This window comes from Pelecanus crispus, chromosome 22 (assembly GCF_030463565.1).
Source record: "Pelecanus crispus isolate bPelCri1 chromosome 22, bPelCri1.pri, whole genome shotgun sequence".
Classification (NCBI taxonomy): Eukaryota; Metazoa; Chordata; class Aves; order Pelecaniformes; family Pelecanidae; genus Pelecanus; species Pelecanus crispus.
Window position 1 is genome coordinate 4,670,410 of NC_134664.1, and position 13,818 is coordinate 4,684,227.

The 13,818-nt window shown below is 65.1% G+C and overlaps 1 protein-coding gene across 1 annotated transcript; it reads right to left on the reverse strand.

Moving 5' to 3' along the window:
• Window positions 1-6,245: 6,245 nt before the first annotated feature.
• Window positions 6,246-13,105, reverse strand: NES (nestin). The gene is made up of 4 exons (XM_075724531.1): window positions 12,293-13,105; window positions 11,234-11,358; window positions 10,610-10,683; window positions 6,246-10,000 (listed from the first exon to the last, which is right to left on the reverse strand). Exons 1-4 carry the CDS (start codon window positions 13,103-13,105, stop codon window positions 6,246-6,248), a joined length of 4,767 nt encoding a protein of 1,588 aa, XP_075580646.1.
• Between the last annotated feature and the right edge of the window lie 713 nt (window positions 13,106-13,818).

Consider the following 13,818-nt stretch of genomic DNA (forward strand, 5'->3'; position numbering starts at 1 on the left):
CCCCTCTGCTGACAGGCCCCGGCGCCCCGGCACCGGGCCCGGGCCCCGCTCCGGGCGGCTCCCCCCAGGGCCCGGCCGGTCCCTGCCGCCGCGGGTGGGCAGGGAGCGGGGGTGTCAGGCCCGGGGGTGCCCGGGGGGGCCGGGGCCGCCCCCACTCACCGCCGCCGCCGCTCCGCTACCCGTCTCCGAACTCTCTGGAAGCCGGGGACACGCCCCCCGCGCTCCCCATTGGCTGGGAGCTGGCCCGCGGGATCCGCCCCCTCCGCTCGTCGCGCCACGCCCATTGGTCGCGACTCCCTCAGCCGCCCTCCCGCTGCCGCGCCCCCTCCCACCCGCCCCGACTCTCATTGGTTGCCGGCTCTTCCGGGCCGGTTCGGGAGGTGGAGCGCCTCTCCGGCTTCCGATTGGCTGCCATATCTGTCGGGACCGCCTCCCCGGCCGACACATCCTCTTTCATTGGCTCGAACCTGGTGGCCAATCAGAGAAAAGAGTGGGAATTCCGAACGCCGCGGGCCGTCCTGCAGGGGGCGACGTGGTGCGCGGCGGGCCCGAGCCCGCCCCCGCGGGGCCCGATCGTGCAGGCCCCGGGCGGGGCCGTGCTGGGGCGACGCCCGGTCGTGTCCCCCGCCCCAAACAGGGCTTTTTGCGGGAGGGCGGCTGCCAACAGCAGGGAGGGCTTTGGGGGTGCTGTGTCCCCGTGTCCGGGGCTGCTGGAGGCTGCCGGGAGCAGGCAGGGACCGCCGTGCTGCGGGGCGCTGCCCTCCCGGGCGTGGCTGCTCTTGGGGCTGGGGCGGGGGTTGTCGCCCCTCGCCCGGGGCTGCTCTTGGGGCTGGGGTTGGGGTAGTCGCCCCTCGCCCGGGGCCGGGCCCGCTCCCCCCTGCGTCCGAGGCGTTTCTCGGCCGTTCGGGTGGGCTTGGCGAGTGGGCAGAGGGAAACCAGGGGGCTGGGGTCTGTCCTGAGGGGCCGCAGCCCTCGGGCTCCCTCGTCCACCTGCGGCAGAGGCGGGGACGCGACACGCAGGGACTTTCCTTCCTGCTTCCCCCATCTCCAGGGCTGGCTCAGGGAAAAGGCGTTTCGCAGCCCCCCAGGCCTGGTGCCAGGCCGGAGCGGGGCCGGCTGCCCGGTGGGCTTCCCCCGCTGGCTCTGGGCACCAGCCCTCCCCAGGGCCGGCAGCAATGTCCCCCCGCGGCGGCTTTGGGTGCAATCCTGCCCCGGGGAGCTGGGCTGGCCCCAGGGTCCAGCCAGAGGTCCCTGAGGGGGCCATGATCAGAAAGGAATAAACCCCTGGGAGGAGGATGAGGAGGAAGGCGCTGGGGTGGTGCTGCCGGGGTCACGGTGGGGTTTGGGATGTGCAGGGTGCCCCCCCTCGATGGCCAGCCCTCCACCCTCCTTTGAGCTGACTCTGGTGTCGGCCTCCGAAATCGCTGGCCATGTTTGGACAAGTAGCCGGGCCCCTCTCCGGCTCCCGTGGGTCTGCCCTGGCCCCCCAGCGCCGTGCCGGTGGGCGGCAGCAGCGCCCTGGGCAATGCTGGGGGGGTCCCACGAGGCTGGAGGTGATAAATCTTCCCCCCCGCCCCGAAACCCAACCCCACTGGGCAGTTGTCACCCCACTGGGGTTTCAGTGACCCACATCCCACCTGCCTGGGGGGGGGAGGGATGGAATTTGGTCCGAATCCCTGCGAGAAGCTGCTGCCATCAGCTGATTGACAGCGAGGGGCTGGGAGCGGGATCTGACATGGGGTCCCCAAACTGGGAATGGAGTCCCCAAACTGGGAATGGGGTGCCCAAACTGGCCATAAAGTCCCCAAAGTGGGCAGGGGTTCCCTGGCCATGCTGGGGATGCTGTCTGGGGCAAGGAGCGCTGGAGCCAAGGGACCTCCCTGCCCCTTCCCGGGGCCGGATCCGGCATCAGCTGCTCACGGTGACTCAGGGCTGGCCGCCGTCACGTCCTGTCCCCGATGGCGTGACCCTTGCCTGGCACCGTGCCCCAAACCTCCAGCGGGCACCGGGTCTGGATCCATGGGGGCTCAGCCCTGTTGGTCCGCAGCAGGTTTGGCCCCGCGGGTCAGATCCGACCCCAGCAATCACGGGGTGGGGGAGACAGCCCTGTTTGTCCCAGTGCCACCTGCGTGCCGGGGACCGGCTGTGCTGCGAGGAAGGAGCTGCTTTGTCGGCATTTCCTCCGGCCGCTGTGTCCGGGGGTGAGTCACCTCCTGCACCCGCTGCTCCCCATCCCAGATGCCCCACGGCTCTTACGGGGTGGGTGCAGCCAGGTGCCATGGGGTGGTGGGGTGGCCTGGGGGGGCTTCCCCTCTCCCTGTTGCTGGCTCAGCCCCTTTCCGCTTGCAGCCGCCCCATGACAGGCTGGATGAGAAGGGAAACTGAGGCACGGTGCTGGCACGCACGTGTCAGGAGCCGGCCAGGCTGCTTCCCACGCCGCAGCCCTTTTCCCATACGGCTCCTACCCCACGCCCCTGCTTAATGATGGGCGGCTGCGTGCCACATCCTGCACCGTGTTTATCGGTGCTGGGGCCGTCCACGGTGCTGCTGGGGCTGCGTTCACCGGGGCTGGGGAGGAGGAAGGGGCTCTTGGGGTGCTGGTTGGCAGTGGGTGGGTGGGTGCCACGTTTCCGCTGTCTTCTCCCAACTGTTTTGGTACAAAGGAAGGTTTTGGGGAGGGGGGTCAGCGCTGCAGTGGGCTGGGAATGTGGGACCCGGGGGGGGGGGGGGGCATCATCCCAGGAATGGGGGAGCGTCGCCCCAGGGGGGTGCATCACCCCAGGGACAGGGGAGCATTCCCCCAAGAGGGTGCATCTCCCTGGGGATGGGGGAGCATCGCCCTGGGGGGTGCATCGCCCTGTGGGTGGGGGAGCATTGCCCTAGGGACCCCATCATCCTGCCTGATGCTGACAGACGGCCCCAGGCGCGCATTCCCAGCGGGGCTCCCGCCGTGGGGCTTGGCCGCAGGCATCCGTGCCGCCCCGATTTGGCAGCAGCTGTCGCGGCACTGGGGCATGGTGCTGCCAGGGGGGTCATGACCCGGCAGCTGGGTGAGCCCCCAAAACTGGGACAGAGCTTATTATAGCTGGCGGGAGCTATTCCCGGGGGTGTCTGACCTGGGTGAAGGGCGGGCGAGGCGGTGGCCGAGCACCCCCCCCGCGCATCCCCGGGAGCGTTGCGGGAAGGGACGGTGCTGGCTGGGGATGGCGATGCCTCACTGGGGGGACGCCCGCTGCCCACATCCCTGCCCTGGTCTCACGTGGGGTCCAGCTTGCCTCTCCCGTGGGGGTTTTTGGGTCCCCATCGATTGTCCCCATCATACATCCCCCTCGGCAACAGCCCCGGGGCACCGGTAGCCCCAGCGTGGCTCCTGCTTGCCCGCATTTAGCATCCCCAAGGGCTCATTTTGGGGAGGGGGAGCGGGGGCTGCCCGTGCCCCTCTGGCTGTATTTTTAGTCCTTTCCTTATAAGGTTGCCATGATTTTTGGGAGCTGCGAGAGGAATGAAGTCATCGCTGAGGTCATCCTGCCTCGTCCCCCCTCCCCGTCCCGGCGCGGGCTCACCCCACAGGGAGTTTTTGTGTGGGCTCCATTGAAATCCCCCTCTGGCCCAGCCTTAAAGGAAACAAAACCCTTCCCTGGCTGGCAGGGGGCCAGGCTGCGGGGGGCTGCGGGGGGCTCTTAAAGCACCAGGCCGGCCAGCCCCACGCATGGCCGCGGTCCCTGGGACCCCTGCGCCCCACCTGCCCTTTTGCACACGCGTGTGCACCAGCACGGCGCTTCCGTCTGGGCGTGCGAGCGGGTTTCGGCTGTGGGGCTGGTACCTCCGCTTCTCTTTCTGGCCTCCGAAAGCATCGTGTTCCCCAAAATCAGACTGCGTGTGTTCAGCTGGCGAGGTGGAACCAGGCGGGTGCTGCCCTGCGGGGCCTGGCAGCCTCCGGTTCGGGCCGGTGGGTTTTGGTCTCGGAGGGGGGGTCTGATCGGCATCCGAGCTGCAGCCCCGCACCGGGGTCAGGCATGGGGGGACCCGGGCGTGCTCGGTCCCATCGGGGCACACTTGGTCTTGTTGGGGCACACTTGGTCGCGTCGGGGTCAGCTATAGGGGCATGCTGGGTCCCACTGGGCACACACTCGGTCCCATCACGGACACCGTCAGTCCTGTCAGGGACACGCTCGGTCCCGTCGATGCACGCTCGCTCGTGCATTTCTCACAGCCTGCAGATGAGCGTCGCTGGGATTTTGCTCTCCAGGCTGCAGCCCCTGGGGTTTGCAAAGCCCCATCAGCCGTCCCCACCCCACCGGCTGACCCCCAGCCCTTGGCAGCCTTGTCCCATCCTTCTCCTCCTCCTCCTCGGGGTGAGGAAGGGGCTCCTCTTCCCCCCCGCCATCTGTCCCCCCTCGTTGCTTTGTCAGCACCGGCTGGAATGTGGATTAATTTCGGGAGGAATGTCACCCCCCGCCTTGCGAAGCTCCTCACTCACTGCCATCTCCTCCGCAGCATCCCGCCACTGCCCCTCCTTACCCGGGGACCCTGGCGTCCGGGCAGCCCTGCTTTTGGGGGACCACTTGGGGGGACAGGGGGGGTCTCGGGAGGGAGTTACCGGAGCTGCCATCGGCCGCTGATGGGCTGACGCTGCCCAGGCCTTGCTGAAAGGGTGCATTAGGGCCAAGGGCTGATTGAACGCAGGCTCGGTGTCTGATTAAACTAATAGGAGGGGTTGTTTTTTTTTTATTACGGTGTTTGGATCTGTTGGAGTTTAGCCTTAAAAGGAAACCGTCGCTTTCGGGCAGGGGAGGGGGCCGGGGGCTTCGCATAGAAGAAGGCAGATAAATGTTGGGTCCTTATCGGTCCCTGGCTCCGAGCATCCCCAGGCGCTGGCACGGGGACGGCCAGGCCAAATCCGGCGTGTGGGCGAGCGGCGGGGCCAGCCAGGCTGGCAGCCAGTCCCCGAGCACCCAAGGAGTGATGCTGAGCACACCCGTGGGTGCGAGGCTGTCGGTCCCCAGGGAAGCCGTGGCTGCCCGGGTGCCCTTGTCCCCTCGCCCGGGGTGACTCAGCCCTTTGCCCAGCATAAAGGAGCCCATTCTCCGGACGGAGGCTGATTTATGCGCCTCTTCCCGTGCCATCCCCACGCCTGGCCACACAACGGGGTGATTGAGCCCCCTTGGCTCCTTGCAGCCCCCCTGCAGCCCAGCACCCTTTGGGAGAAGGGGCAAAGCTGCGTCTGCCAGGGCGACGGGGTCTCTGCCGTGGTGCTCGGGGTACCCGGCAGCTCCTGGGGCTGGGCAGCTGCATGCTGCCCCGCGGGCAGCCTGCCCGATCCGGGCAGGAATAGCGCTGGTTTTGCTGGCTCATTGCTGAAGGCGCTGGCACGGGGATGGGGTGGGCTGGTATCCCGTCCCGCTCCGGCTGGCCAGCCCAGGCGGCTGTCAGGGAAGTGCCCGGCCAGCAGCTAGCCCTGAGCGGCATCCGTGGGGCCCTGGGGCTGGGGGAGCTTTGGCCCAGGGGGGTACATTGCCCCGGGAATGGCTGAGCTTCGTCCTGGGGACCCTGTCCCCAACCCGTGCTGATGGACGGCCCCGGGCGCGCTTTCCTGGTGGGAAGCAGCCTGGCAGTGCAGCCTCCTCAAGCTGTGCCCTCTCCTGCCCCCCCAGCCCTGCCCTGGGGCTGCTGCCCCCGCCCCTCCTGTCCCCCCCGAGCTGCCCGGCTGCGAGAATGAAGAGAGCCGGGCTGCAGCGGGTCCAAGCAGGAGGACAAGGCTTTATTAAATTAACGTCAAGGCAGCGAATACATCCGGCGTGGGTCAGCCCTGTGAGCATCAGCGAGTTGGGGCTGGGGACCCCTGGGCGCCCTTGCTCTGAGGCGCTGGGCCCTGGGGTGCAGCGTGTGGGGGTCCCCAGCCTCTGGCTGGGCTTCCCGGGATGGATGCGCTGGGGGGCACTGAAGGGGGGAGATCACAGGGAAGGGGGAAACATGGGGTTTAAATTAAATACAGCCACGGCAACCCACCCAGAGGGGGCACAAAATGAGGCTGGGGTCCCAGAGCAAGCATGCAAATTTGGGAGGCCCGGGGAGGGGACTGAGCTTGGTGGTTCTTCACTCTGAAAAGGGGTGCAAAAAAAATCCACACAAATGTGTTAAAAATCATAAGGAGATGGAGAAGCGTTAGGTGGGCGGGTGGGCGAAGTGAGGGTGCTGGGTTTTGGCAGGGAGGGGGCTACTGGAGGGGTCCCCCCCCGCCACAGTCACTCATCCCCCAAGGACCAGGGCTCCTGCTCGGCTCTCAGCCGGCACGCTGGCGGTTCATCGGGCGCGAGGCACAAGACGTCGTCCCCCAAAGGGGACGGCACGGGGATGGCGTCGGCCCCGCTGTGCTTGCCACACGGAGTGGCATCAGCCAGCTTGGCGGCGATGGCATCTGCGGGAGCAGGGGGCTGCGGTGGCATCACTGCGGTGGGGTCTGGGGTCTCTGCGGGGAACTCCTGTGCCGGCGGCACGCCGCTGATGCTGTTCAGCACCTCCTCAGTGAATTCGGCCAGGTCCTCCAGGCTGGCCTCCCGGTGCAGCCCGTTCTCAGCCCGAACCGGACCTTCCGTCCCCAGTGCCACATCCGCTGGTGCCTCCTGCACTGTTGGCTCCTCCTCGCTGGATGAGGCGGGCGAGGAATCTTCCCCAGTGTCCTGAGGTAGCTTGGTCCCACTGGGATGCCACTGCCCGCCCTCGGCCGCCCTTGCCCCCATCACCAGCTCCTGATTGAACTCCAGGGCTTGCTCAACTATTTCCAAAATATCTGAGTCTTTCATGATGTCCACCGGCACCTTTGCAGAGAGATCAGCTGCCTCTGGGCTTTCTTTAATTATCTCCGGAAAACCTTCCTGCCCCGGCACAGAGCCCGGCCGAGGTGCGTCGGCCTCGGGGTGCTCCTCGTCCCTGGCTGGGGTAGGGCTGTAACCGTCTGGTGCTTCCTCCTCCACAGCTGGCAGGTCATCCGATGTCTGCTCCGCTTGGTCAGGCAGCAGAGAGACCGGCATCACCTGGGCCTGGAGCCCTGTCAGAGGGATGGGCTCGGCTGTGTCGTGGTGAGCTGTGCCGGGCTCATCCTCCTCCTCCTCCTCCTCCTCCTGCCCCACCAGCCCCAGGTTGCAGCCTGGGATCATTTCGCCTCTGCTGACATTGCTCTCCTGCTCCACTGTACTGTCGAGGTTCTCGACCGATTCGGTGGCCAAGCCCTCTGAGTGCCCTGGTCTGTCACACACGCTGGAGCCTCCGACACCCTGGGCTGCTAACAGCTCCGTGGCCCCAGGGAAGCCAGGATCTGCCTTGGGCACAGCTGGACCTTCCTCCAGCTCAGCAGTAAACCCCCCAGCATCGTCCTCATTCTCATCCTCATCCTTTGGCATCTCAGGTTCTTCTGTGGGCATCTTCATGTCTTCATCTGCTTCACCAACAAATGCCTCAAAGTGCCCTTCATCTTCTGGCACTGGAGACACTTCTCCAGGAGCTTCCAGATCATCTTTGCTGGCTTCGGTTGCTTCAACTTTAATTTCTTCAAAGTCCTCAGAGATCTCGGCTTCCTCTGAGCTGGACGTCTCTTGGTTGGGAGCAGAGACCATGAAATAGCCTTCCTCCTCCTCGGCACCCTCTGCTGCAGGGGCTACCTCAGTCCCTGCCTCCTCTTCGCAGCTCTCCGTGGGAGTTGGGGGCTTGTCCCTCTCTTCCAGCCATCCTTCATCCTCTGGAGCTATTTCAGATGCAGGAGCTGTCTCTGTGGCCTCCTCAGTCTCCGGAGGGTTTTGGCTGGGTGCAACCACAGGCAGCATCTCCCCTTCATAGAGGTGCAAGGGTGTGCTGTCTGGCAGCGTGTCCTCCAGCTCCACCCTCCTGCCCATCCCTGGTGCCTGCTCCAGCTCTCCCAATTGCCCAGCATCCTCCTCCGCCAACTTGCCACTTTCCATGCCCTCACCTGGAGCCTGTGGAAGTGCCACAGGGCCAGTGCTGCTGCTCTCCGGCTGTCCTGGGTCCGAGCCAAGCTCGTTGTCAGCTTCATCGTCCTGCACCTCCCATGACTCCTCCAGAGCCTCGGCCAGCTCCTGGCTGTCCCCTCGCCCGGGGGCATCTGCGGGTGCCCAGGCAGGCTGCCCAACGGTGCCCTCCTGCTCATCCCTCGCCAGCCCCGGGGCTGGCTCAGCCTCCGGTGGTGGCTGCTGCTGGCTCATCTCCTGGCTCTCGGCATCTTCTTCATCATCTTCCCGGGTTTCCTCCAGCTCTGCTGGTGACATGTCGCCTCTCTCCTCACTTTCCAGCCCTCCTGCACTTGTTGGGGTGTCATCTGCCCAGGTTGGCTCTTCTGTCCCCAGAGCCCCCTCTGCGTCCTCTGCTGTCACCTCCCAGTCCTCTGGATGGGGCTTTTGGCTGTTGCCATCATCCCCCCTGCCCCAGGGCTCCTGTCCCAGCTCTGGCTCCAGCTCCTCCTGCTGCAGCACCTCTTCCACAAAGCCATTTTCCTGCAGGTCCCCGGGCTCCTCCCAGGCTCTGCTCTCCTGCCCCAGGGTTTCAGGTCCTGCAGCCTCTCCTGCCCCAGGGTCTTCTCCTCCCAGCACCTCCCCGCTGGCCTCTCCCTTTTCTCCCTCACCATCTTTTGCTCTGCCTGGGTCCTCCCCTCCCACAGCATCTTCTTCAGCCCCTGATGAAACCTCTTCTGCTGGGATGGCCTCATGGATGTTTGAGGGCTCCTGCTCTGGGCACATTTCTTGCCCTGGGTGTGTCTCCTGCCCCCTTTCCTCCTCTGCAGCCAGATCCATCTCTCTCATGGGCATTTCCCGATGCTCAAAATTTTCCTGCATTCCATCAACAAGGTCCTCTTCCAGGTGACTCTCTGTGGGCAAAACTGGGTGGCTTCCCACAGGGACAGCATGAGCAGCTTCAACTTCCCTTTGCAGGGACTTTCCTTCTTGCAAATCCATCCCTTCACCCTGGAAATCGTCATCTTCCCCACAGGGGCTATGTGATCCCCTCTCCTCCTCATCCTCCAAGGGCTGCAATGCCTCCCTGCTTGGGGCCTCTGCCTCATCCTCTCCTCGCTCTGGATCTTCCTGGACAGTGCCTGCCTGGCCAGGGCCACTCACGTCCTCTTCCTGGGCCACCACGTCTGGTTCCCTTGAGCTCAGCACAGTGGGCATCTCCTCCTCCCACACTCCCATCTCTTCCCAGCTTGCCGTGGCACTTAGGGAAGCAGCCGTGCCACAGGGATGTGGTCCTGGTGGGGATGCAGCTCCGTCCTGCAGAGCGCTGCTCTCCGTACCCAGCCCCTGGAGCACGGCTTCCCCAGCCCTCTCCTCTGCTTTGGGGGCTTCACCATCCCCGGCACCCTCGGAGGGGTCTTGCCCTTCCCCTGCCCCTCTGCAAGCCTCTACGGGGGGAACAGGGCTGAGCGTGGGCTCTTCTTTGGGCTGAGCATCATCTTTCATTTCCTTGAGAGCATCCTCCAGCGCCTCGCTGACCAGCTGGGCTGGGTACTGCAGGCTGCGGGTGGGTGCCGTTCCTGGGGGCTCGGCACTGGTGGTGTGTGTCTCCGCTGTGGCTCTGGGCAGAGAATGCTCCTTCCCTTGGCTCATCTCAGCCCTGTCTCCCCCTGGCCAGGCAGGACCCTCTTCCCCCAGACTCCCCAGCTCTGGTGGCATGTGGCTGGGGGGGTCCGGGGAGAAAGAAGGGGCAGCTTTGCCGGCCTGCAAGGGGCGGCTGGGGGTACCTGGCTCCCTGGCTGTGCTGGCAGCCTGTGGTGCCGTGGCACAGAGGACCGAGCTGATTTTCTGGATCTCCCTGGCACCAGGGCTCTGGCTTTTGGGTGTCAGGGCATCACTTTGGGCTTTTGCTGACTGCCCCCTCCCCTCTGCCCTGGGGAAGATGGAGGGGCTGGTGCGGTGGTCCCGGGGCAGCAGCCGCCTGGCCTCGACACTTGCCGGTGCCAACTTGCTGCTGCTGCTCACCTCCAGCTTGAGATCTGCAAAGAGCAAGGGGGAGTGCAGTGAGCATGCTGAAAAGCCACTCATGCATCTCCCCCATCCCTCCCCTGCTGCCTGGGTGTCTCTCACTGCCCTCTGCCCCCTCTCCTATTTTTAAACAGCCCCTTCATGGAAAGCGGGAAATTCCTCACTCGAGTGCAGCCAATGCCAATGCTCCTGGGAGATTCGGCACCGTATGACGACGATGCTCTGCCTGGCTGCAGCCACAGTCAGGTCTTGCTGCTGGGGGAAGCGTGCAGGTGACAGGCTTTCCTTGTTGGTTTTTTTTGGAGGAAAAAGGAAATGCTCAGCTTGTTACAACAGCCCGCAGTCCTGCTGGGCACGCGGATCCACTCCTGCCCTCCCCATGCAGGGGAGGAACTAAAACAAGAGGTTAAGAAGCAGATAAGCCCTTATCTGCACCGCGGCGGCTGTGAGCCCTGTGCCAGGAGCCCCCCAGCCGCCATTCGCACCTTCCTATCATGGCTGAGCAATCCCTGCCAGGAAAATGCTTGTGTCTATATTCAGCCTCATCCCCTGAACCCCCCCGAGGCGATGCAGTGGCGGTGCTGGGGCTGGTGCCGGGGCTGGTGCTGGTGGTCCCTTACCTCGCAAGCCGTTGGCCAGCTTGTATTCCCCAGCTGGCATTTGCAAGCGGGTGCTCTCTGCTTCCAGCAGCGTCCTGCAAGGAAAGGAGCGGGGTGGGTGCTATGGGGTGCGTGGGTGGGCATCTGCACCATGGTGAGAGCTGAGCTGCTCCCTGTGCACCCCAGCAAACCCCGCTGGGCTATGGCGGCTACTTTGCAGGTAAACTGAGGCACAAAAGGGCTATAGATGGTTTTGCTGCCCTGTCCCGGCTCGTGGGGAGGCCGGGGGGACCGGATCAGCCCCCCTTGCTCCTGTCTCCCGTCCCATCCCCCCGTCCCCAGGATTAGTGTCCATGCTGGGTGACATCATGCTCTGCCGGGGAGGCCCCACAGCTCGGCTGGGGACAGCCCCTATTCTCATGCTAATTGTCCCCCCAGTCCCCTGGCAGCCTGCCTTTGTCTGGGGCCATCTGGAAGGGCTGGAAGAGGGGCGAGGGGCTGCCCCTATGCAAGACCCAGAGACCTGCCTTGTGTCCGAGACCTCTCCTGTGCCCACCGTGGTGCAGGGTTTGGCCCCAGCTCCCTGCAGGCGGCTGTGTTGGGGAAGCAGCTGCTCCCCAGCCCTGTCCCCATCGGGCACCTCACCTGTAGGTTGCCACTTCCAGGCTGAGGGACATCTTGAGGTGCATGAGCTGCTGCCTGTCCTCCAGCACCTGGGCGATCTGCACCCGCAGGGTCTGCTTCTCCTGCTCCAGGGCTTCCATCGCCAGCTGCGGGCAGCATGGGGGGGGGGTCAGGGACACCTCAGCCCTGCCTGAGCCCTCCCTGTCCCTGCCATACGTGGGACAGTGCCAGTGGCTCTCGCTTCCACCCAGTGCCCCTCGAGGTACTGCGGGGAGAGAGGTCCTGGGCACTTGATTTTAGCATGAGGTCACTGAGGATGGGAGGAGGGGGGCAAGGAGAAGAGCAGGGCTGAAGAGTGAGGGAGAGGTGACTGCCGGAGGAGGGAGGAAAGGCTGGGGGGATTCGGGACTGCAAGACGCCGGCGTGGGAAAGAAGCATCTTCTGGGCAAGCAGCCAAGGCCACAGCACGCTTTGCTCTGTGGTGCCCGTGGCTGGTCCCCGGACCTGGAACAAAGAGGGACCCTTCCCTGGGCAGTGTCCGCGCCATCCCCGGCATTTCCAACCCTGTCTGCTGCGCCACCTCCCTCTGCTGAATGACTTTTGCAGCTGTTGGGTTGCAGCTGCAGCAAAGTCGGTCAGAGTTTATCCTCCCCACAACCCCCCCCACTGCCTGCACCCAGCACCGGGGGGCAACGGGCAGGGGCTGCCATTCCCCTGCTACCCTGGCTCTGGAGCCCAGCGGCACATGGAGCAGCAGCCCCGGGCAGGGTTGTGGGGGAGGACCCAGTGTCTGGGTGCTGCTCCCCTGCAGTGGGGTGGCGCCGGGTCCTTGTTGTGATGGGGACAAGGATGTCCCAGAGCTGCTCTGCTCTTCCTCCTGCCCTCCCTAGCTTCTTCTCCATCTGCAGCTCATCGAGGGCCACCGTCCATCCCTGCCCTGCGGTTTGCTGCCTCCATCTTACCTCCTCCTATCCATCTCCCCCGTCCCTTTGCAGGGTGTGGGTGCCCTGGGCACCCCCCAGGCACCCACAGCACCCTGCTCTCCCTCTCCCCAGGTGCCTTCCCACTGCTTTTGCCCACCTGGAACTTCTCTGCCTCCCCACGCTGCTCCTGCCACTGCCGGGCCAGGCTCTCCTCCAGCATCTCCTTCCGTGCTTTGAGCCCTGCCAGGTCTTTCTCCAGGTGCTGCAGCTGCAGCTGGCTCTGCTGGTTGTCCTCCACCGCCTTCCAGAGGTTCTCCTTGGCCTGGCAGAGGGAACCCTCCAGCTGTGACACCTCCGTCTTGTAGGTCTCCACTGCCCCTTTCCAGATCTCCGAGAGCCTCTTGGAGTAGTCCTCCACCTCCACCGGCTGGAAAGCCACTGGTGCACAGCGGAAGCTTTCCAGGCTCTGTGAGAAGCTTGCGATCTCCTGGTCCAGTCCTGCTTTCTCCTCCTCGTGCACCTCCAGCAAGGCTTCCACCTCCTTCTCCAGCTGCACAGCTCTCTCCTTCAGCCAGATCTGAGCTCTCCTCTCCTCCTCCAGCTCCTTCCTGCTCAAGGACAGCTGCTTCTTGGCTTCTTCTCGGGCTGCCTGCTCCTTCTGGCACCTGCTTTTCACCTGCTGGACCTCCTCGTAGAGGTTGTCCCTGGCCAGCTCAGCTGTGCACTTCTCCCTGAAGGCATGATCCAGTGCATCCCGCAGGGCTCGCAGCTCCTCCTCGTACTTTGCCCGCCACGAGTCCCCAGCAGGGCTGCCCTTGGCACTCTGGATTTCGGCTCGCAGCACCTCATTTTCCTCCTCCAGGAACTTCACGCGGGCCAGGTACGCCTCCAGCCGCTTGTTGAGGTCCCACATTTGCAGCGATTCCTCGCCCAGGGCTCTCGCCCCCGTGAAACTTTCTGTGCTCAGCATTGGCGTTGCCGGAGGATGCTGGGGCTCTGGTGCCGGCACTGCCAGAGGATGCCGGAGAGGATGCCGGGGCTCTGAACAAGAGGGAAGGCAGGGAGGGAAGCGAGTGGCTGGGAGTGGAGGGGAGCGCAGCTATTCATACTGCACTCCGGGCAAGTGGGAGGCCCCTGAGACCCGGGCGAGCAGTGGGGCTTAACTCTTCCGCAGCCGGGACGGCTCCAGCCCACGTGGGCTCAACGCCTGCTGTGGGACGGCTGAGCCCTGCTCCAGCAAACACCACCGTGATTTCCCTGCCCTGGGGAAGGGCAAGCAAGGTGTTTCTTTGCACTTTGGGAGGGTGGCTTGAGGTGTTGGATTCCCCCCCGGCCTCGGTGTGTCTCAGCTGGGAAAATCCCCCCAACAAAGCCAGAGTGCCATGCCAGGGTGCTGGAGGGCTGCTGTGGGTCTTGGCAGATGCCTGTCCTCGAGGGCTTTGCTGCAGGCATCCCGCCGCGGCAGCTCACTGGCCCCACGCTGCTCCAAAACCTGGGGCCAAGGGAGCCCAGCCAGGGCCCATCGAGGGTCTCACAGTCCTGGGGAGGTGATGGCTGCACCAGGGACACCAGTGCCTCTTGGTGGCTGGGGCAGTTTTGGGCTCAGCACAAGCCATGGCTGAGCCGGTGCCCTCTATCTGGCCATACGGGCATCCTTTTGCACAGGGAGAACCGCCCTGGGGG

Coding starts and splice junctions, on each gene's coding strand:
- NES (XM_075724531.1), bottom strand. CDS start 13,105: ATGCTGAGCACAGAAAGTTTCACGGGGGCGAGAGCCCTGGGCGAGGAA. Junction 11,359..12,292: donor GGGAGGCAGAGAAGTTCCAG/GTGGGCAAAAGC, acceptor TGCTGCCCGCAG/CTGGCGATGGAAGCCCTGGA. Junction 10,001..10,609: donor GCTGGCCAACGGCTTGCGAG/GTAAGGGACCAC, acceptor TGCTCTTTGCAG/ATCTCAAGCTGGAGGTGAGC.